At 34.9% G+C, this 23,718-nt stretch overlaps 1 protein-coding gene across 1 annotated transcript; it reads right to left on the bottom strand.

Annotated features, from left to right (window-relative positions):
- Positions 1–1,683: 1,683 nt before the first annotated feature.
- LOC147484443 (putative leucine-rich repeat receptor-like serine/threonine-protein kinase At3g14840) lies at positions 1,684–21,769 on the bottom strand. Its single transcript, XM_086576853.1, has 24 exons — positions 21,418–21,769; positions 13,486–13,663; positions 10,227–10,298; positions 10,074–10,142; positions 9,919–9,990; positions 9,760–9,831; positions 9,564–9,635; positions 9,416–9,487; positions 9,243–9,314; positions 9,070–9,141; positions 8,903–8,974; positions 8,382–8,453; positions 8,214–8,279; positions 8,071–8,136; positions 7,933–7,968; positions 7,734–7,780; positions 7,014–7,393; positions 6,737–6,935; positions 6,020–6,166; positions 3,732–3,850; positions 3,411–3,621; positions 3,071–3,308; positions 2,599–2,749; positions 1,684–2,471 (listed from the first exon to the last, which is right to left on the bottom strand). The coding sequence occupies exons 1-24, from the start codon at positions 21,581–21,583 to the stop codon at positions 2,079–2,081; spliced, it is 3,114 nt and encodes a 1,037-aa protein (XP_086432979.1). The 5' UTR covers positions 21,584–21,769; the 3' UTR covers positions 1,684–2,078.
- Positions 21,770–23,718: the final 1,949 nt, after the last annotated feature.

Below are 23,718 nucleotides of genomic sequence, written 5' to 3'. Positions count from 1 at the left end.
AGTTGGTCCGGAGGCATTTATCTACTGCTGAACTGTGATCAACTTGGTTGGTTCTCCATCGCATACAATCATGATAGGAACTTTTGTTGTCTTTCTTATTTTAGTTGCAGAAAAGAATTGGCAATATGATGTGATTTTAACTTAAAACTCCGATCTCTTAATAACTTGCCTTCCATAGCATAGATGATATAAACTCACTGACAGAATGTGGTGCTGGTTGACTCAAACCTTTAAAGCTTCTTTACCTGTTTTGGATCTCCAATAAGTTATGAAAGCTTGCAAGCATCACAGTCCTATCAGGCAGGAACTATGGAATGCAGCCTCAGTTCAACTAATAATAGGCTTATGGAAAACCATAAACAAGATTTATTTTGAGGAGAGAACTGGAGAAGGAAATTATGGTGGGGACGGATAAACATTGCTGGTCATCTAGCAACACGTACCATGTTCAACACAGTTGATAGCCTGCCACTTCTAAGAGCAAGTCCAATGGAGGGCTGCTATAATGGGCTGCTAAAAGGTGCCACATAGGCCTTTTAGCAGCCCCAATCAAATTTGGCACCCAAAAATCCAAAAACCAATCCAATGGGGCTTTTTAGCAGCTGTTAAAATCGGGATACGGACGCAACAAACAGCAAAAACTCTGCTGTCCGTATAGTCCAGACGCTAAAACACACAATTATCTTCTCTTCAGGTACAGACGGCAGAGTTTCTACCCATCCGTCCATGTAATTAAAATGGGAGACAGACGGCAAAGTTTCTGCCGTCTGTCCACAAATTACCAACAGACGGCAGAAACTATGTCATCCGTCTCCCGAAACTTATTATGACAGCTGCTAGCGAAGGTCTTAACTTTGGCTGGGTTTATGACTCCTTCCAAATTTAGGAGCCTTTTAGCAGCCCCATTGGAAACACATTTTGGTGGTTGGGGTGCTATATTTGCCTTTAGCAGCCCATATAGCACCACATTGGAGTTGCTCTAACTCTGTTGAATATAAAAGGAAGAGCCAAACCAACAAATAGAGTCAGAGAAGTCTCTCGGGTACCCCCTGACATATACATAGTTAAAGCTAACACTGATGGCTCGGCCATTGGAAATCCAGGGGTAGGAGGAGCAGGAGTGATCTTCAAGGACTACAAAGCCGAGATTTTGGGAGTACTTGTGCATGGGCTGGGAGTAGTTACTAACTTCGAGGCAGAATGTACAGCCATAGTACTTGCATTAGAAATGGCAGTTGATAAGAGATGGAGAAAATTGTAGATTGAGAGTGACTCAATGCGGTGATTCTGGCAGTTAAAGGACAGACTCTCCCCTGGCGGTGATTCTGGCAGTTAAAGATGGAAGAAAGCTTCACAGATGGAACAATGGTGGATCACTCACAATTTGAGAGAAGCTACCTTTGGTGCAGACGCAGCTGCAAAAAAGAGTGCTCTCTTGAACTCAGGAGACTGTCTATGGATAAATACTAGGCCAGTGTTTGTCCCAGCTATAGAAACTCCACTCAGGACGTACTGTAGATTTAGATTAGACATTAGCTATAGTACTTTTTGTTTTAAGAATCATGGAAGACCAAGTCTCTCGAGACTCGAGGTAACATTCAATAATATATCCTTATGTGTGCAAAAAAAAAAAAAAAAGTACACTCTGATATTCCTTTTTCCTGTTGTGGAAAAGAAAACAGAAACGACAGAACTGTTTTATTTTATACAGATAAGAAGTGTTAATTTTATGCTGAATAGTTTTTACACGAGTGGAATAAGCATTTATAGAGGTGAAAGATATATATTAGAGTGAAAAGAAAAAATAAAGTAAAGACATACTTGACTACCCAAGAAGGTCAAGATATAGGGAGAACCAATAACATTGTGGACTGCTTTACTCTCCGTCTTTCCAATACTGAGAATCTGGATTAACTGGATAGAGATCATGGACAGATGTTGAAGACCCAGTCCATGGTGCATCCATCGACATACTTTGGGTCTGTTTATCATCACTGGAAATACAGAGTTGACATACTCTTGACTGTTCATCCAAGATATAATGAGAACTTAAAACATCGCGGGACCTGCTGCTTAATTTACTCTCTGTCTTTCCAATACTGAGAATCTGGATTAATTGGGTAGAGATCAGAAGCAGATGTTGAAGACACAGTCCATGGTGCTTCCATAGACATACTTTGGGTCTGGCTATCATTCATGCTCGGATCTAGGATCTGTTGGTACTGGTTCCGGATGGCCTTAAACTTCATATCATCACTGGAAATACCGGAACCTGAAGCAACCTTCTGAACAGCAGTTTGACCTTCAAGCATGCTCACCACTGAAGACATCATAGGCCTAAGTGTTGGAGATGAATTAGTGCATAGGAGAGCCACATTAATCATCCCCAGAACCTCTTCCTTTATATAGTTGGATTCCAACCTCGGATCAACTAAGTCCATCAGTTCTCCTTTTTCCTGTAGAACCAATGCCTAAAAACATGGAAAAGGTAATAAAGAAAAGAGTTATTTATACTTTTCATGCAATGGCTGTGACCTCATTTCTAAATTGTAATACATGTAACAAAAGCATATGAAATAATAAAAAAATCTACATTACCCAATCAAGAATATATATACATTCTTCTTTCGCTCTGTAACTCGTATTGCTTTTCCCACTAACAATTTCCAAGGCAACAACTCCAAAACTGTAGACATCTGCTTTAGCTGTCAAGTAGCCACTCATCGCATACTCTGGTGCCATATATCCCCTGCAAAATCAGGAGTGCTTCTGTTATATTCATCTACAGGATTTCAAGCCTAGCCATGAGAGACTATTTGGCCTGCTTCTACCATAGACACAATAATATCAGACTGGAAAGCATCAATCACGTAGCATGCAAAAATGCACTCTTTTTCTTCGCAAGGGTTTTTAAGTGATTATAAATATTTGAACTCTATAAAGGTAGCAGTGGTATAAGAAGTAATAACATATTCCGCATGAAAAGAGAGAATGTGGCAAACCAAGGAAAAACAAGAATTACTAGAAGCATCAATATGCTTTGACGGAGGAATGAAAAAGTGTAACTCACAAGGTTCCACCTATTCGAGTGCTGATATGGGAGTTCTCCTCTTCATCAAGTTTAGCCAAACCAAAATCAGATACTTTAGCGTTGAGATCCTTATCAAGCAATACATTGGTAGCCTTAATATCTCTGTGAACAATCTTCAGTCTTGATTCTTCATGGAGATAGACCAGAGCTCTTGCTATCCCAACACAAACTTTATGCCTAGTTGGCCAGTCCAATTTCAATTCGCTTTCTTCATGACCTTTACATAATGAAATGGCGACAAATTGTGAAATAACTGTCTCACCATCTTAAATAGTCAAACAGGTCAACGAAAAAACAAACCAAACAAAGGAGAACTTACCAAACAAAGCACGTGCAAGGCTGTTATTTTCCATATATTCATATACTAGCAACAATTGATTTCCTTCAATGCAGCATCCATAAAGTCTTACAAGATTCGGATGTTGCAGGGCAGAAATCATTCCTATCTCATTCACAAATTCACGATTTCCTTGTTTCGATTTGGATGATAATTGTTTCACAGCAATAATAGTACCATCTGATAGAAGTCCCTGGAATTTCGTGATGTAAAGGTTTATGTGTATAACCTTAACTTTATGGAAAATGTTATGTCTTGTAGAAGCGTATATGGGTCAGAAACAAAGATTAATATGTATAGTACCTTATAAACAGGCCCAAAACCTCCTTCTCCAATTTTGTTGTCAGCATCAAAGTTGTTTGTGGCAGCTTTAATTTGCCTTAATGTGAAAGAACCGGTTTGTATATCCAGACCTCGCAGATCTGTACAAAAATTTACGTCAGCATGGAAGTAGAAGTACATACTGTAATTATAAGTTCACTTGTAACTTGTCACATTATCTGGCAGCCATGAAGTCAAGATATGTGACTTCAAAGATAAACAATCTTTTTATTGCATCTCGTTTCAAGCCCAAGACATCCAAGCCTTGATGGAAAACATATCTTTCCAACCCAATATATTCAGAATGTAATTGAAAAAGGCATTGATATCTGAAGTTAAATAGTTTCAGAAGGTGCAATGCCAGCCAAGTAAGAGTAAACCCAATAAAATGTTGCAGTCTCCGCTTTAGAAAGTCAAGTTCCGTCAGATGCAACATGCTATTTAGCATGTCACAAGGGTGCCAAATAGGCCTTTTACGAGGCATGTTATTTTCAACACTTTTTAGCAAGCAAGTTTGAATGCAATGGATCTTTTGGCTGCCAAATAAGTTATGGACGGCACACTGTTATATCTGTCAGACCAATTGAACCAAGTAATATTTGCTGATGGACATCACAATTTCTGCCATCAGTTACAATTTTTTTTCCTTGTTGTCTGTAACCTGTAGCATTACTGTTATCTCACCTCCCAAATTTACTAGAGAATATAGCACCTGGTAGAAAGGCAGGCGAGATAGCACATTGCATTGTGATTTTGGACAAATTGGTGCAAAAATGCATATAGAACCCGAACTAGTATATCCGCTGGGCTTGCTCTAAAGTTGTGAGGTGGGGCAAGCAGCCAACAACGCAGCAGTTGCAAAGGTAGAGAAACATGATGAGGCTTGTATGGCTAACCAACATTGTTTTGTCCCATTTGCTTTCGACACTTTTGGTTATTTGGCACCACAATTTGTTGAGTTGCTCAAACGATTGCAAAAGGTTATAGACAACAATGTGATGACTGCTGGGGCTAATGAGTTTGTTTTTAGGAGGGTGGGATTTTCTATTCAAAAGGGACTAGCAGCACAATTTGTAGCGCGCTTGTTGCCTCCCACAGTATAATTTGTTTATATATCAATAAAATATTTTATTTGGAAAAAAAAAAAAATAATAATAATAATAATAAGTTGTTGACCAACTGGTCATTCCTCTTTGGTGACTTCCTTTCATAATTCATCAAAAATCTATCCTCGGTAAGTTTAAATTATTGCGGAAGTTGTAGTACGTTTTTTTTTAGTATGAATTAATCTGCACACGGCGCCAGCCCTGAGTTTTGGGTGGCCCAAAGCCAAATCTTACATTGTGGCCTAGCATACTAAAATTTCTTTTGATCTTTGAGGTAATACTACATTGTACTATAATTTTGTGAGACATTTTGATATTTGTTTCTATGATAAAAAGAAAAAATTAGTCGGTAACTCGGTATTTTAATCCATCCAATTTGTAATTTTGTAATTGATTGAAGAAAGAACAAAAATTATTCAATACTAATCAATCGATTAGTAGTGGGTGGTTGGATCACCCTAGGCTATAAAATTACAATTATTAGGGGAATTGTGAAATTAATGGGTATTTACACTCAGTAAGGGGGTTGTCTAATGAAAAGTTGTGATTTTATTGTGTGTTTATTAGTAACATTGTTTGATCATCTTTTGCTTTTTAAAAAGCCCGTCGTTATCATTAGGCTGAGTCCAATGGCTCTGCACTCTCCATCTCTATCCCTATAAAAAAACAGTGTTATAGGGATAGAGAGTAGGTTTTGCTGAATCAATGGTCTGAGCAATCCTACCCTACACCACTTGAACTGCCGCGGTTTGAAATCCATGTTTTAGGTTTGAAACCCATGTTTTAGTTAACTTTAGTTGAAATTGTATTTTACGTTCCGAAAGGGCGCCATTTGGGTTTTTATTTAAACTCACGTCGTGGAATGCACTCTCCATTCCTCAATAATACTCACTATATATAGAGAGTTAAATATGCGGAGCCATTGGACCCAGCCTTAGACATAATCCTCACACCCATACATCTTCCTCTTATTAAGCCCATCAGTTACTCTGAATGGCAAATTATCATATTGTGGACCTAGGTAGTGGCTCCCAAAGTTTGACAAAAACGCTAGGGCGGCCATTGCACGTCTGCGCATATATGTTTTATTTTGTTTTTCTTACAAATTTAAACTTTCATGCTGGTTTATTAGAAAAGAAGTTATGGCATTGGGAGAGATCTGACCTTCGTTAATTTCATTCTTCCATCCAAAGCATCCTTTACACCAAAGAATACCTAGAACTATCACAATAAGACTTGAAACTGAAAGCACAATTCCAACCACAAGACCTGGAGAAATCTTCTTTCCATCTTCTAAAGGCGGATTAAAATCTACACATCAAAGAAGTGCGATTAGGATTGGGGGAAAAAAGAACCTTACACGTTATACATGTAGATCGACTCTATATTACTAGAATGCTAACAACTTCGATCCGCTTGCAAAAACAAACTTAAAACTCCAACAACAACGGACCTGTCAAAGTTCAAGCCCAAGCCCAAGTCTTATTTTTTATATTTTATATATATATTTGAAACCCTAAAAGCCTCAGCTTTATCACTTTTAATTAATATCAAATCAACCAACTTCTAATTTGTTACAACTTACAATCCCTTTATAACCTATGGTTTGCAAGACACAAAGCAAACCAATAGCCCTCTAAATAGACCAAATAAGAATGAAAAAAATAACAATAATAAGATCAAGACTTGGGGTTGAACTTCGAGAGGTCCACCACATGATTCCTATCAGATTTTCTCTAGTAAGACAACATTAATGACCCAATGTGGTCTAATAAGATTGATTTAAACATTCAAGGCAATATGAATTATTCAAGATACAATAGCGATTCCAAATGAAGAACAAAATCCTCAGGAACAACTCAACAAAACAAAACAATTTACCAGAAGTTACAGATATAGCTGAAACCAGAGGACCATAGGTTCCTTTAAGAGGGATCCGTGTTGTTCCTTTCCCATTCCAATAGAAGCGAATCTCTAATGTGTTGTTACCTGTGACAACTGCAGTAAAATTTTTAATGACTGCCTTACCAACACCACCAGCTTCATCCTCAATGTTAAAATCCTTTAGCACCAGTTTTCCCTGAAATATATCGATCTAGTAAACAACTAAACAAGGTTTTTGTATGTTAATGAACATTATTTCACAAACTAAAACTACCTGAATAAATATATCAAATATGCGCCTTCCTAGGCTTCTATATGTGTTGTCATTTGTAAATATTATCTCTGCAAAGTGAAGGCTCACAGTGTAGTTCCCATTCCCCAGACAAAATCCATAATAAGTAAGAGATAAGGGAGAAATGCGAGCATTCGCGTACAACTGGTAGTCTTTCATCTTAAGTTCAGATGTATTTGTAAACGTATAGCTGTCAGTATCATCATGATCATCCATAAAATTACCGGTGCTGCTAAATGCCCACTTATGTGTACTACTCAGAAAAAAATTGGAAGGCCCACCATAATTTTTATCTTCTTCAAATTTTGTATTTCCGTCAGCAACGACTTCTCCCCCAGAATTGATATGGAAAGAATACGAATCTGGTGAAAAGCAGTAAGAAGACGTTGTCAAATAAAGTTCAATGTGTTAACGGAAACGCCATGTATCCTCTTCATACATGTATTTGACACGTTGCATGAACTTTCTTTTTTGGACATTCTGTCATACCTAGGTGGTCTGGACCAGTATTATTGTCAAGGCCGGGTAATTATCCTAGATTCTGTGGATCTGAAAACTTACCTGAACGTAATATTTCAGCCACTCTTAGAAACAGTTGGTGGAACACAGAAATATGGACCAGTCTAATTTTCAAAACGAATGTGAATGTGTGTGTCTGTAGTTTATCTCAAAGAATATCCAAAAGAGAAACTTTAGACTTACTCTTCTTCGGACACGGAAAACTCTTTAAGCATGGGAAAACTCCACTTCTACATCAGTACAAAGTCGAGAGTATTTCAGCATAACTTATTCAGATATGTCCTTTACACGGAAAATAAGCTAAAGGAATAGATTCCTTAGTGACATCTGCTTCTATAAATTCAGATGAAATTTAAGGTAAAAAAAAAATGTAGTAGCTTACGAGTTGTTCCCCGTGGAAGAGCTACCAAATAAGTTTCTGAAGAAAATAATGTGATGTCAAAGGTATTGTAATAAAAAAATAATGTTGAACCAGTCAGAGAAACAACTCAAGATCTAAATTAACAAAAAAGTCTCTTACACATTCCCTCGTTGACAACTAGGTAACCCTGAGCTTCCCAGAGAGAAATTGTTGTAGGAAAGATCACTGGTAGTAAAAATTTGCATTACGAAAGATGACCAATAGTGGATTGATAGGATAAGCAAACGAGAAAAGAAACTTACATGTTACATTTACTCGTCACCATACTCTCAGGCACAGGTCCAGTTAGTGCATTTCCAGTCAAGTAACTGGTGAAAATACACCTCATATATTAGTCGAATAATTGGATATTCTACAATAGCATGAGAATACCTACCGAAGGAATGCAATATAATAAAAATGATTCTTACATGAACTTCGCTTTTTTCATATTGTTGAAGCTGCTAGGAATCTCACCTATTAGTTTGTTAAAACTAATGTCTCTGAGATAAAATAACAACAAAACAGAGCTAAGGATAAGTTTCCTTCCAAAAGAATGCACTCACTGTGTGAAAAGAAATTCTCATGTGAAATTTGGTCACGGAAAACAAGGATTGCAATAGGACATGACCTAAACCTCTGTTATTCTTTCTAGGGTTTTTTAGGCTTTGGTCCTAACATTAGTTATTAGAATTTGGTCCATAAAAACTTGAATATTAAGGTTTAGTCATAGTTATGTTAGTCAACTCGTGGTCAATCTGCTTCTATATTTTCGATATGTCAACTGAGTTAACTGTCGTTGACTGATAGTCAATTACCAGAACTAGGACTAAACCCTAATATTCAAGTTTTTCTGGACCAAAAACTAATAAACCAACTAATGTTAGGACCAAAGCCTAAATACCCTTCTTTCTACTTTAAAGATAATGCAAGGAAAGAACAGCTTACTCACAAGGTTCTTAGGGCGGTCATATCACCAAGGTATGTAGGTATCTTTCCGACAATATTACAACTCCTCAATACACTACACCACAAAGTTCATATCTCAGAGCGTCAAGAACATAGATATTTTAGAAGTTCGTTAGTCATATTAATAAGATCTAGAAGCATACAACTTACAGTATCTTTAATTTGGTCATGTTACTTAGTGGTGGAAAAGAAGCTTCTCGTCCTTTTAAGTCACTTATCCTCCTGCAAAAATTCATAGTACATAGCAGAAGATCTCTTATATAAACTGAAATTCTTAAAGAGCATCACAGAATACACTATACAATAAAAGAAGTTATCCTTACAAATCAGATATTTTGGTCCAAAGAGAAATTCCTAAAGGTATGGGGCCTTCCAAACCGCTCGCCTGGATTCGTCTGTCATTGTAAACAGTTACATAACAATGCAATTACTAGACTGAACAAGGTGTCAAGGAACTTAGGAAGATAATCAGAACTTTAGATATACAAACACCTACATTTTGTCAAGATTGGTCCAGTTTTGAATAAAATCGGGTATCTTTCCAGTGAAATGGTTATCACTGATCCGACTGCATAACATAACAAGAACCAACAAATAATATACCGATGCATGAAAAGAAAGGATATAATGGTACAGAAACTTACAAGTCCTTCAAGGTGGTAAGCTTAGCAAGCGTCTCCGGCAAAGGCCCAGTAAAATTGTTTGATGATAACAAACTATACGATTACAAAAAAATTAGTGGACATTGGTTAGTACTTAAAAGCTACATTTATTAATTAATATAAACGACGATTCAAGGAACCACTTAAACCACACCACAAAGGAATCAGAAGGCCTTACAATCTCTCTATACTGACCATGCTTCCAAATTCTGGAGGAATTACTCCAGAGACATTGTTGACGTCCAATTGGCTGAAAAACTCACCTTATAGTTAGTTCATACATAAAAATAATAATAATAAATAAGTGTAAATATAAAATATAAAAATTAGGACTTACAAGATTTTGAGAGTGGTAATGTTTGCGAGTTCGATAGGGAGAACACCCGATAACCGATTTCCAACAAGGGAACTGTAGTAGTAGTGAATGTTAGCCAACAAAAGCAATGGTTTGTTAAAATAAGCCATGGAGTGGTACGTAAGAAAAAAACTTACATATTGACTAATTGCATGGAACCCCATTCTTTAGGAATTGTGCCGTTAAGATAGTTGTGCGTAAGATCACTGTAAGAGAAACATAGTAAGGGAAATTTTTGAAGTGTTTGAATAAATGCGCAAGAGAAGAAAAAAACGTGAGTGGAAAGTTACATTTCTTGGAGGTAAGGAAGCTTGACTAGCTCTGGTGGGAGAATGCCAGGTAGACTTTGAGCTCTGAGAATTCTGCGCGCCAAAAGCAAGATAATATTTCGGGAATATTTAAGGCGAGAGCTCTATATATATATATCTACTAGCCTCATGCCACGTGCCTATCACGTGGAACAATTTCAAGCCCCACTATTATTATTTTTTCTAATTTTAAATTTACAATAAAAGTGAATTACTATTTTATCTCTATATGTGAAAACAAATTTGATAATTGTGAAAATACAATTTCGCCCCCAAAAAAATAGAAAAAAAACAAAAATAATTATAAAATTACCAAAATGCCCCTACGTCCATACCAATCACTATTCACTCAACCCCTCATTTTTCTATATATTAAAGATATCTTAATATTAAAACTGTCACAAACGATATTTTTCCAGCTCTATTAAAATTCCACGTCATCTCCTATTAAAACGATAATTTCTCTTCTATTTGAAAAATGGGAATTTTTCTTCTATTATAACGGAAATTCTTCTCCTATTAAAACAAATTCTAACACTTTTAATTAAAGCGATAATTCTAGCTTCTCCTATTAAAATGAGAATTCCTCTCCTATTGAAAATTAAGCGAAAATCTAACGTATCTGATTAAAATAGGAATCATTCTCCTATTAAGACAGAATCTCTCTCCCAATTGAAAAGACGGATTTTTAAAACTTAATTTAAAGCAATTTGTTAGAAAATTAAAACGGGTTAGCGACTAAAACGGTAATTCCAATTTTCTAAAAAAAATATAAATGTTTTCAAAATATCCGGTGCGTATGCACGGGCCTACAAGCTAGTATATATATACGGACTGGCTACGTCGACATACAAAAATGACATACGCAATCCAAAAGCGGACTTGTACACTGTTATAAGGGCTAATTTTTTGTAGATATTATCTCCCTACCATGGATAGTATCTCCACAAAAAATCAGCTCAATCGGATGTGTCTAGTATTGTCAAAAAAGTGCCAAAAGAGTATTAAAATTCTGGACCGTCAGATAAATTTCTAATTTAAACTCAATTTTTGGTAGGGTTAGACATATTCAATGAAGCTGATTTTTTGTGGAGATGATCTCCATGTTGTGGAGATCACATCCCTATAAAATCAGCTTTTAATTCATTATGTAAGTAGGTAGGATTGCGTATGTCAATTCCGTATGTCATTTCTGTATGTCGACATAGCCAGTCCGATATATACATATACGAGCAGGTTCCGTTTACAACACTTTTTATGTAACGTTTTATACAATACCCCCCACCGGACCCTTCAAGATGATTTAAGGACTAATTTTTTGTGGATAAGATGTTCTCACCATGGATATGACCTTCACAAAAAATTGGGTCCTTTGACCATTTCTAAATTTTCCAAAAATAAGTTACAAATTTGATATTTTTGGACCGTTGATAAAAATTAATAGGTTGAGAGCAATTTTTCTCATGGTTAGGAGTTTTCAAATGAGTTGAATTTTTGTGGAGATGATCTCCATGGTGTACAGATCATATCTACAAAGAATCAAGACTTAATTCATATTTTCAAAGGATATTGTATAAAACGTTGTATAAAAATGTTGAGAGCAATTTCTATATATATATATATATAGAAAAACGAGGGTCGAGTGAATAGTGAATGTGTGTGGACGTAGGGGCATTTTGATCATTTCACATTTTTTTATTATTTTTTTAACTTTTGAGAGGTAAAATAGTAATTTAACGTTTATAAACTTTAAAAAAAAAGTTTGTGGATCCCACGTGGGTACCATGTGCACAGTAGTTAGAGCATCTCTAGGTGGTGGTAGCATACTCTTCAAATTTGAATAATACTACCACAGAATCTGATTGCAAATTTCGACCAACTCTAGGTGGTCGCAAATTCGCGGTCGCAAAATTCATTGGGGACCCACTGCTTAGCGACATTAAAATCGGCCAAGATATCACCGTAAGCCCATGTATAATTTGAAAACAACCCACGCCGACATTAGGAGTGGCGCCAGTAGTGAAAAAAAAAACCTACGACATTAGGGTGGTGCTGATCTTGGTAACCGGGCGTGTGGTCTTGGTCAAAGTCAAAAAGTTGTTGGGCGACATTGGTAATGGCGACATTACCAATAATGTCGGCGCCGCGATCCGCATCCAAATTGCCAAATTTATAACAAGAATCGCGAACAAAGCGGTGATGCGACCATGAATCGACCACCTTTGAGTTGGAATTTCGGAAATTCGGCGATTTCTTCAAATTTGAAGAATCGCGACCACGGATACGCCCACCTAGAGATGCTCTTAGTATATATATATATAGAAAAACGAAGGGTTCGAGTGAATAGTGAATTTGTGTGGACGTAGGGGCATTTTGATAATTTTATATATTCTTTTATTATTATTTTAACTTTTTGAGGGGCAAAATAATAGTTTAACGTTTATAAGTATAAAAAAAAAATCTATGGATCCCACATAAGTACCACGTGCACAGTAGCTAATATATATATATATATACTAGACTCATGCACGTGCTTTGCACGTTTTAGGTGAAATCACAAAGCTACAGTATTTTTCTCTCTCAAAACATAGATGGGTCTCTGATATGACGGTTCTTATTGGAATTTATAAATTTGCCCCGTAATATACGTTATTTACACGTCTACCACAGGCAAATTACTTATCTACCCACAAAAAACAAATCTGAAATTCGTAAAATTACCATTTTGCCACTACCAAAAGTCAAAAAAATAATAAAAATTTTCGAAATTAAGCAATTGCCACCGTGAAATCACAAAATAACGATTCTGCCATTGTACACAAAACAACGGATTTGTGTCTGTCACAGGGCCGAAATGTCATTTCCAACTCTTAAAAAGTTTTTTTGGACACTTGTCAATCATTGGTGGTCTTTTTTGACAAAAAATAATAAAATATTAAACAAAATTACTTATTTACCCCTGTGACGTACGTGAAAACACTATTCATTATACTCCATATTTTTCTATATAGTAAAATGTTATTGGATGCCTTTTTTATTCCATCTTTACCCTTACAAAACAATACACAGTCTATACTTAATATAATAATGCAACATGGCTTTGCGTAATGACGCAGATGGAAAAACAACTTTATGACAGAGGGGCACGTCATTTTGTGGGTAATGATCAGTTTTTATTAAGAACAGTGGAATGATGGAAACAAAAATAGAAATAAAAACAGTGGATAAATAAGTAACATACATGCTGATGACGTGGCAGATGGTATTGTTAGCGTAGGAACAATTGCAGGTAACGGCATTCTGAAATCCTTTCTCAGGTTGAAGTGTCTTCCAACTCGATTCTCCACCACCGCAAGGATCTTCACTAAAATTCCAATTCGTCTTCCTTAAGGTCTTTGCTATCTCTTTTAGCGCGTCCACTGCATGAACATTCAAACAGCCTTATTAAAAGGAAGTAGAAATTAAACATTTTAAGATACTTTTTTCACTTGGAAAGTCTTCTTATTTTGTTTCTCTAAAGTATACATTATACGTGTTCAATCAAAATTTTAAACATATAGCTACTTTTTGTGACCAATGTTAAGTTGTTGTTATTAAAATTCGAGCATGACAGATGTTTGAGACCCTTCAAAAAGAAATCCAAACGAGGGATGTGGGCCTAAACCGACGACTGAATCAACCCTATCGGTTATACTTTTTTGGAACCGATACTAACCGAATCGAACTGAACTAATTTCCAGCCAAAATGATACCTGAACTGAACCGACTGGTTATGATTTAACCGATGTTAACCGACCCGAACCGATCGGTTTTCACATATTTTTAAATTAAATTAATTGAATGTCTCTATATATATATTATAGCTCTCCCCTCGTCAATTGAGGGAGAGTTTTGAGAGTGTTCAGGTGGGCAAAACTAATTACGACAAAATAGGGAGAGACTTTTTTTTTTGTGGCGGAATCTAACCCCAACCACTCCGAAAACCCCAAAAATATCATGCCCAAACAGTCTCAAAATTAATTGGTACATCTTCTCCTCATCTCAAATCCAAGTAGTATTTTTTATATTCCTCCTCTCAATCCAAGTTCCAAAACCCCAAAACTTTCGCCTTTTACTGTGTGGCCATATCGTTCCAAACAATAATTAACCTCAAACAATAATTAACGGGAAATCGAAAACTAGATGCAAATGCAATTTTATCAAATAATAAACGAGAAATCAGAAACTGTATACAAATGCATTAAACTAATCTCACAGAATAATTAACAGGAAATCAGAACTGGATGCAAATGCATTGAGCTAACCTCAAAGAACAATTAATAGGGAATTGGAAATTGGATGCAAATGTATTGAACTAACTGCAAAGAATAATTAACTAGAAATCGGAAACTAGATGCAACTGCATTGAACTAACCTAAAAAAAAAACGGGAATCAAAAATTAGATTCAACTGCATTGAACTAACCTCGAAATATAAATAACGGAAAATCAGAAACTGAATGCAAATGCATTGAACTAACCTCAAAACATAGTTGGATTATATGTTGTGAGAATGTCTTGATAAGTATAGTTTTGCATTTAAAATGGTGTTTATTTTATCTCTTTCCGTATGATATTTGTAACTCCTTACTATTCAAATAGCTTCAATATATATTAACTTCTCACTTTATTAGGCAACCTCACAAAACTTCAATCAAATTTATATTATTAGACAACAAAATGAAGTTGAAGGGTTTTATCAAAGGTGAGTTTTTTTTTTAATGGAGAGTGAGGTTTTCACGTTATAAGAAATTTTGATGAGTGATCAATATAATATTAATATATAATAGTTATACATATTTACAAATATTTTTTAGAATAATTAATATAATAACACCCGTTCGTAGATAATCTTTGCAGATTCCACATAGTGAGTCATGCATAATTTAAAGAATAATTAAAGGAAAATCGGGAACTAGATAATCTTTGAAGATCCCACATTGTAAATCAAACATAATTTATTTTTTATGTCATGTTTGCAAGGACACTACAGATGGATCAGTAGAAGTTGGTATTACACACCACATTAGATAATTAAAAGGAAATTAAAAATTGGATTCAAATACATAACTAAACTCAAAGAGTAATTAAAGGGAAATCAAAAATTTTATGCAAATACAATAAACTAAACTCAAAAAGTAATTAACTAGAAATCGGAAACTGGATGCAATTGTATTAAAATAACATCAGATAATAACTAACGGAAAATTAGAAATTGGATGCAAATCCTTAAAAAATATTTATTGGAAAATCGTAAACGGTATGCAAATACATCAAACAAACCTCAAATAATAATTAATGGGAAACCAGAAACTGTATGCAAATGCATTGAACTAAACTAAAAAATAATTAACAGAAAATCAAAAATCGAATGCAACTGCATTGAACTAACCTCATAGAATAATTTGTGGGAAATCAAAAACTAAATGCAAATATGCATTAAAATAACCTCAAAGAATAGTTAATGAGAAATCAGAAACATGATGTAATTGCATCGAACTAACCTCAAAGCATAAATAATCAGAAACTAGATCCAGATGTATTGAACTAACCTTAAAGAATTATTAACGGAAAATTAGAAACTAGATACAATTGCAATGAACTAATCTCAATGACTAATTAACAAAACATTGAAAAATGGATGAAACTACACTGAACTAACCTAAATGAATAATTAACAGGAAATTATAAATTTGATCTAAATGCATTGAACTAACCTCAAAAAATAATTAATAGGAAATCATAAACTTTATGCAAATACATTGAATTAACCTCAAAAAACAATTAACATAAAATCAGAAATTGGATACAACTGCATTGAACTAACCTCAAAGAATAATTAACAGAAAATCATATCATAAACTGGATGCAACTGCATTAAACTAAAATTAGATATTAACTAACGGGAAATCAGAAATTTGATGCAAATGCATTGAAATAACCTCAAAGAATAGTGAACTGGAAATCGGAAACCGGATGTAACTGTATCGCACTGACCTCAAAGCATAAATAACTAGAAATTGTAAACTATCAAACTAACCTAGAAAAACAATTAACGGGAAATCAGAAATTGAATGCAAATGTATTGAACAAATCACAAAGAGTAATTAACGAAACATAAAAAACTGGATGCAACTGTACTGAATTAACCTTAATGAATAACTAACGGAAAATTATAAAGTGGATGCAATTGCACTGAACTAACCTCAAATAATAATTAACGTGAAATCGAAAACTTGATACAACTGCATTGAACTAACCTCAAAGAATAATTAATGAGAAATTGGAAATTGAATGCAACGTATTACATTGAACTAAAATCAAAGAATAATTAATGGAAAATCAGAAACTTGATGCAAATGCATTGAACTAATAACCCTAAAACATATTTGTATTATATGTAGGGGGAATAAATGTCTCGACAAATATAGTTTTGTATTTTAAGTAGTGTTTATTATAATTTTTTTTATTATGATTAAGAATGTCATGCTGTTCAAGTAGCTTCAATATTATCTTCGTCACATTGGGCATTATCACAAAACTTCAATCAAACTTATATTATTAAACCTAACAACAAAAAGAAGTCGATGAGTTTTATCAAGGTTTGGTGCTTCCTTTTTATAGAAAATGGTGCAAGAAATTTGAATGACTGATTAATATAATTTTCATATCTTATAGCTATGCATAGTTGCTAATATTTTTTACAATAATTTAATATAACGGCACCCGTTCGTAGGACGGGTTCGAAAGCTAGTATATATATATGAACTCCACTAAAACGAACTCCAAATGAACTCCACCACTTAACTCAATGAACTAGAAGCTGATTTTTGGTGGAGATGTTTTCCACACAATAGAGATTATCCTCACAAAAAATCAGCTCATTTGAAGATGTACAACCTCATCAAAAATCATTTAGAAAGTTATGAAATTATCCAATCCGGTCCGCATTTTTTAATTTCGATACAATTTTTGACAAGGTTAGACATATTCAATTGAGCTGATTTTTGGTGGGGTGTTCTCCATCATGAGATGTACACATCCACACAAAAATTAGTCCTCAGTTTATTTTGTAAGTTCATTTTATGAGTGGAGTAACTTTGGAGTCGCTTATAAGGTGGAGTTCATATAACCATCCCTATATATATATATATATATATATATATATATATATATATATATATATATATATATATATATATCGGGTCGGTTCGGGTTGGATTTGAGAGTAAACCAACAACCAAATCGACCCTATCGGTTTTCAAATATACTTAACCGAACCGGTTACATAACCGATCTGAAACCGACCGATTCGGTTTGGTCGGTTTTATGTACAACCCTAATCCAAACGGTTCCATATAAACGATATTTTTGACACCACACCCCTTTTTAAATCATTTAAGTATTACCAATGGATTGTGTAAATTTACACAGCCACATAGGCTCCACGTGTGTTTTTAAAAGAGATGTACACAATAAGTCTAATAGGTAAAAAAAAACACACATTCAAGAGTGAATCAATGGAGTCTTTTTTCAAATTGTGCAAAAACAAGTGGTGTTAGCTTTCTATTGGTTTAAATAAATATAATGCAAAACTTGTGGAATATATATATATATATATATATATATATATATATATATATATATATATATATATATATATATATATATATATATTTTTTTTTTTTTTTTTTTTCGGTAGTGGGTAGTTAGAATGAATTGAGTTAAAAAATGTGTAAAACTATTATTATTTTTAAACAACCATTTAAACATTTCTAAGTTAATAGTCATTTGAAAATTTGAATTAAGCCTTGATTTCGTGTAGATATGATCTTCACACCATGGAGATCATCTCCACAAAAAATTAGCTTATTTGAAAACTCCCAACCATGAGAAAAATTGCTCTCAACCTACGAATTTTTATCAACGGTCTAGAAATATCGATTTTGCAACCCTTTTTGGAAAAACTTAGAAATGTTCATATAACCTGATTTTTTGTAGAGGCCATATCCAAGGTGAGAGTATATCTTATCCACAAAAAATTAGCCCTTAAAACATCTTGAAGGGTCCGGTGGGAGATATTGTATAAAATGTTGTATAAAAGTGTTGTAAATGGAACCTACTCTATATATATATATATATATATATATATATATATATATATATATATATATATATATATATATATATTTTTTTAGTTGGTAGTTAGAACGAATTGAGTTAAAAAATGTGTAAAACTATTATCATTTTTAAACAACCATTTAAACATTTCTAAGTTAATAGTCATTTTACACAATGCTATTGGTAGAAGATTTTTAGTGATAATTGTATAAATTTACACTAAAACTGTTTTACACAATCCTATTGGTCATTGCTCTTAGAAATGAATCAAGACAAATTCTACATTACGCATGTTGTACCGGTACTCTGTCATATAGCCCTCCATCAGGCAAGGGATTCGTGTATATTGTTTGGTAGAGTCTTTATTCAAGGCTCTAGATGCAGCGCAGCCAGCAGGCGCACTCTAGAACTGCTAACGAATCAAATATAAGTTGACTTTCAACACTGAAATACAAAACTACCCTTAACTAACATACAACACTAATTTTCAGATTTAACCCTTAACTAAAATTAGAGATTTCACACACTCAAATCCTTATTATTCCAAAACGAGTCTTGTTAAATACATTTTCTCCCTATTAATTGAGAAACATGATAATGAAACACTGAGATCGTCATTGCATCAACTGATTTAATCAACCAATCTTTAATTTTGATGTAAAAACCATGAATTGGTATGCAAAGTTATATTTGCACACTATTTAGATGTCTTTGCATAATTCGTGGGCAGCTATAGTATTCCAGCACAAACAAAAAAAAAACCTTCATTTACATAAAGCGCTTCGCAAGATTAGATCATGTATACTCATCATAAATTTTCTGCCATCATAACTCGTTTTATCGGTGCGATACTTGTGGTAAAATAAAAGAAGAAGAAAAAGTAAAATAAGAATGAGGAGGGAGAAATAAGACTTAAATTTAATCATGGTTGAAGAAGAAGAAATAAATATAGAAGACATTGCAATTTTGAGGAAGGAGAAAGACGAGAGATTGGGGTTTTTAGGAGAGAAGAGAAAGATGAAAAAATAGATAATGGCAAATCCCGTAATAAAAAAAGGGATCCCATAAAAAATAATTAAAAAGTCTGGTGTGTCTTTAGAGCATTTGCAATGTAAGTGAAAATAATCCCTCTTTTATCACCGCTACCTCAGCACTTATTCACCCTCTTTTCACCGTTTTGGTGAAAAACAAGCGAAAAAATCACAGAATGCAAAAGGTGAATAAAATATCTCGGACGGATGTTAGATTCCGGCCCCGGAGATTTTTATCGAGCATTTAATGTAACATCCCGTCTGGTATTTTGTTTGAAGTTAAAAAAAATCGAAAAAACACGTGAGACGGAATGAAACATTCCGTCCGAAAAAAAAAACCGATTTTTTTTTTAAAAAACACACGAGACGGGATGTTGGATTCCGTATGGTGAGTTTTGTAATCCAGACGGAATCCAACATCCCGTCCGAAATTAACAAGTCAGCCACTATCTCGGTAGAAGGTTTCACCTTGTTTTGAACTGGGGAATAAAGTCACGCCTTTTTCACCCCTGCATTGCACAACCTTTTTGGTCCCAAACCGGTGACTATAGTCACAAACCCCCCAAAACCCCCTGCATTGCAAATGCTCTTATTACCTCTCTCAGTATTAAAGGCAGAGTACATCCGGACAATCTCTTTCCTAGATGGCGCATTCTTGAGACATAGGTATGCCACGTGGACACTCTGAATTAATCATAAGAAGTTTCCTAATACAACATAACTTTAATAAGTCAATTAACATCTGACAATGAAATTTTATACGACTCCAATAAGAAAACATTGCTAAATCAACACCAAAAACTTATGCTAATAATTATCAGTCATTGAATTCTTCACAAAAATTTAGGGGATGTGAATTTTAGAAATGATTCCGGTCATATGGCCGGGTAGGGCTGGAAATGGAGCGGGTTTGGGTCGAATTCTCACTCAAAACTCTTTACCATATTTGGATCCATCCGGATTCGGGTCGGATATCCATATCCATTAAAAAACACAAAAAAATACACTATTTTAATGATTTTCATATATAAATGTAAGATATAAATTAATTTTTAGGCATCAAAATATAAATCTTGTTAAAATGATTAGAGTTTTCGGATATTCGGGTCGGATTATAGTCACAAACATATAAACCATATCCATTAAAATGGATTCGGATCCGGGTCGCATCCTGTACCATTTCCAACCCTATGACCGGGTCTAAAACCTTGTTAGTTATTAAAATTTAAATTATGGTTTTTCTAATAATTATGATGTCCAAATATGTCCTAATAGCTCATTTTCAAAACGGGCAGGTGTAGATCCTATTCAAACTATGAATGGAAAAAAAAAAGTTTTTTGAAGTACGAAGAGCGATTTTTGAAGAGTTGTAGTTATGATTATAATTTTGAAGAATTTTTAAATAAAAATAAATAAAATAAACAAATAATAATAACAATAATAATAAAGAGAGCTATAGGAAGATGATAAAGAGAGTATAATAGGTAATACAAATCTACAACGTGAGCATGTAAGGGTGGAATTTGAGCCGAGTGGCCTGGGCTCGGTTCGTTTAGCTCGGCCGAACTCTTTCGTTTAATAAATGAGCCAATCTTGAGCTTATATTATAGCTTGTGTAACAAACGAGTTTGATGAAGCTCGGCTCGATAAACTCAAATAGCATCACCTTAGTGTAAAATAACCGAGTTATTCGGGCTCGTCTCGCTAAAAGCTCAGCTTGAGTTCGTTCATATATTATATAAGCCAAGCTTGAGCTTTTTTCAAAGCTCGCTTAATAAACGAACCGAGCTTGAGCATAATAAAACTCGGCTTGATTAGCTCGAATTCCACCCTTATATGAGCATGTAGTTATTGTGCGGTCAGAATAACACCCTGTTTTTTGGCACAATCTTTGTGGGCACTTGTAGTTGAATGTATCACAACTAATTTCTTTGGTTTTTATGGATTGTAAAGAGAAGTGTGCATGCCCATACTCCATATTACCTTCTTTAACTGGAAGAAGAGCCGCTCCTGATGCAAGGAACATGAAGTAACCGAACAGAACAACACTAAAAGTGAATAACCGGCCAAACTGCATCTTGTACGTAGTAGGTATTATTAAGAGGAACAAAACTGTTTTCCTTTCGATCTGGATCGTAGATTTCTGCATGACAAATACTTGATTGTGAAGAATTATGTTATTCTGAGCATGTCATTTAAAGGGGAATAAAATGTGGGGTGAGAATTGAAGAAGAAGTGAGTGGGACTATTATGCATGAGGGAAGACACTGATCAAGGTTGGTCATTGCCTCATTGGCGAGAGCCTGTGAGAGAGAGAAGTGAACGTATCCAATTATTTGCTATTTTTCAAAGAAATAAGAATGGGCACTCTGAGAATTGACTAGAAGTTAAAAACTACGTACCTATCTTGGGAATCGAAATTAAATACTACCTATCTTGTAGATAAGACTTGTCTGGAAATGAGATTCATGTGTACAATTTACAAATAATTCCACTTTTTTGTGTCAACTTTACATAATCACTCTTGATATTCCAAGCCATGTGCTTCTTGCACTAGTACACTTCGTAAATGTTAGATTTGGATTAACATTACAAATAAGAGAGAGATGGAATTGATGGTTTGGATTTGACCGAGTTCGTGTGGACGAACTGTCTACGTATTAAGTTATCTCTAATAGGGGGGAAGACTTGAATCAGGTCAGACGTAATTCCTTATCCTCTTTATATAGACAAGATGCTCGCGCCTCCTGCTCTCCCGCGTCAGGTCAGGTTTAGGTCTCATTCTCATTGGCGAACCATGATGGCGAGTTATGAAGAATCAATGAGAAGCGTGCCTAAAACTTCGGTCTTGAAAGCTATAATAAAGACATACGTTACAAGCCGTTAGGAAATGGGATGTGTGAGCTTTATGGAGGTCGTCTTTGGGCGAGATCGTCTTATCGACTTTGAGTCACTTAGACGCGAGCTCTTAGGTCGAACAACTAAGATCAGTTGATCGTTGCTCTGATGGAACAGATTGTTTTGCCTGAGATGACTCATTATGAAGCGAGCTCTTGGGTCGAACAGCTGAGATCGGTTGATCATTGTTTTGATAGAACAGATCGTTTTGCCTGAGAGATGAGTCACTATAAAGCGAGCTCTGAAGACGAGGATATAAGGTCAGTTGGTAGTTCTGTATATGCTGGACACGTGTGTGATATTCATTGAATATGAATATTACTCCCTCACACACTTGTATTATCAATATCACAATTCTATTATGTTTCATGGTTTTTCATAAGTTTGACAACACTGTTCCGTAGTCTGTACTCTTACAAAATTGAAAATTGAATCCTATTTATTGTTGGGCTTTATCCCTCGCCATGAGAGTGTGAGGAAGAAGACGAAGAGCTTGTTTTTTTGCCGATATTTTGGCAAAACAGAAATTTCGACCATGAAACTTTGTATACTATATAAACAACATTGTTTAGGCTTGAAAGAACAAGAGAGAGAAACACACAAGAGAGAAACCCAATTTTGAGAGGCAAACCAAAATTGAGAGTAAACCTTTACAAAGAGACATATCTTGTAAAGAGAAAGAGAGATCTAGTAAGAGTGAGAGACTTGAGGAGTGATTGTAATCTTCCTTCCTCATACTTATTAAGGGATTGATTCTTTGTGGATGCAGGCACAAATTAAGTCTAACCACGTATATCTTGCGTTGTGGTTTGTTTTGCTAGTTTGTTTTGTTCATTGCTTGATAGTAGTGGTTGTTGTCTCCATATACTTAGGTTGTGGTTGTTGTTATCCATAGACTAGGTTTGTGGTTTTGGTTGGTTGTAGAGTTGGGTTGGATTTGTGAATTGGAGTAGGAGAGGATTCGTCTACAAGCTATTCTTGAGGGGATTGATTGGTATCATATCCCCAACAAGTGGTATCAGAGTAAGGTTGTGATTCCAAGTCTCGCCGAAAGGTGTTTGACGAAATTTCTAAGAGAAGATTTGAGGTTAAATAGTTGTTGTAGATGGATCATTCTAACAACACTCGCATGACGAGTCTAAACCGAGAAAACTACATCATTTGGAAAGCCAAAATGGAGGACTTGCTCTATTGCAAGGATTTGACACAACCTATCGAGAATGGGGGAGCAAAATCGAAAGCTTTATCCGTAGCCGAGTGGAGCAAGCTTGATAGAAAAGCGATTGGGTACATTCGACAATGGATTGACGATAGTGTATTCCACCATGTATCCCAAGAGACTACCGTTTTTAGCTTGTGGAAGAAACTCGAAAACCTCTATAAGAG

The sequence above is a fragment of the Coptis chinensis genome, chromosome 8 (genome assembly GCF_015680905.1).
Source record: "Coptis chinensis isolate HL-2020 chromosome 8, ASM1568090v1, whole genome shotgun sequence".
Classification (NCBI taxonomy): Eukaryota; Viridiplantae; Streptophyta; class Magnoliopsida; order Ranunculales; family Ranunculaceae; genus Coptis; species Coptis chinensis.
The sequence above is the reverse complement of the archived record's forward strand: the minus strand, read 5'-3'. Positions and strand labels throughout refer to the sequence as shown.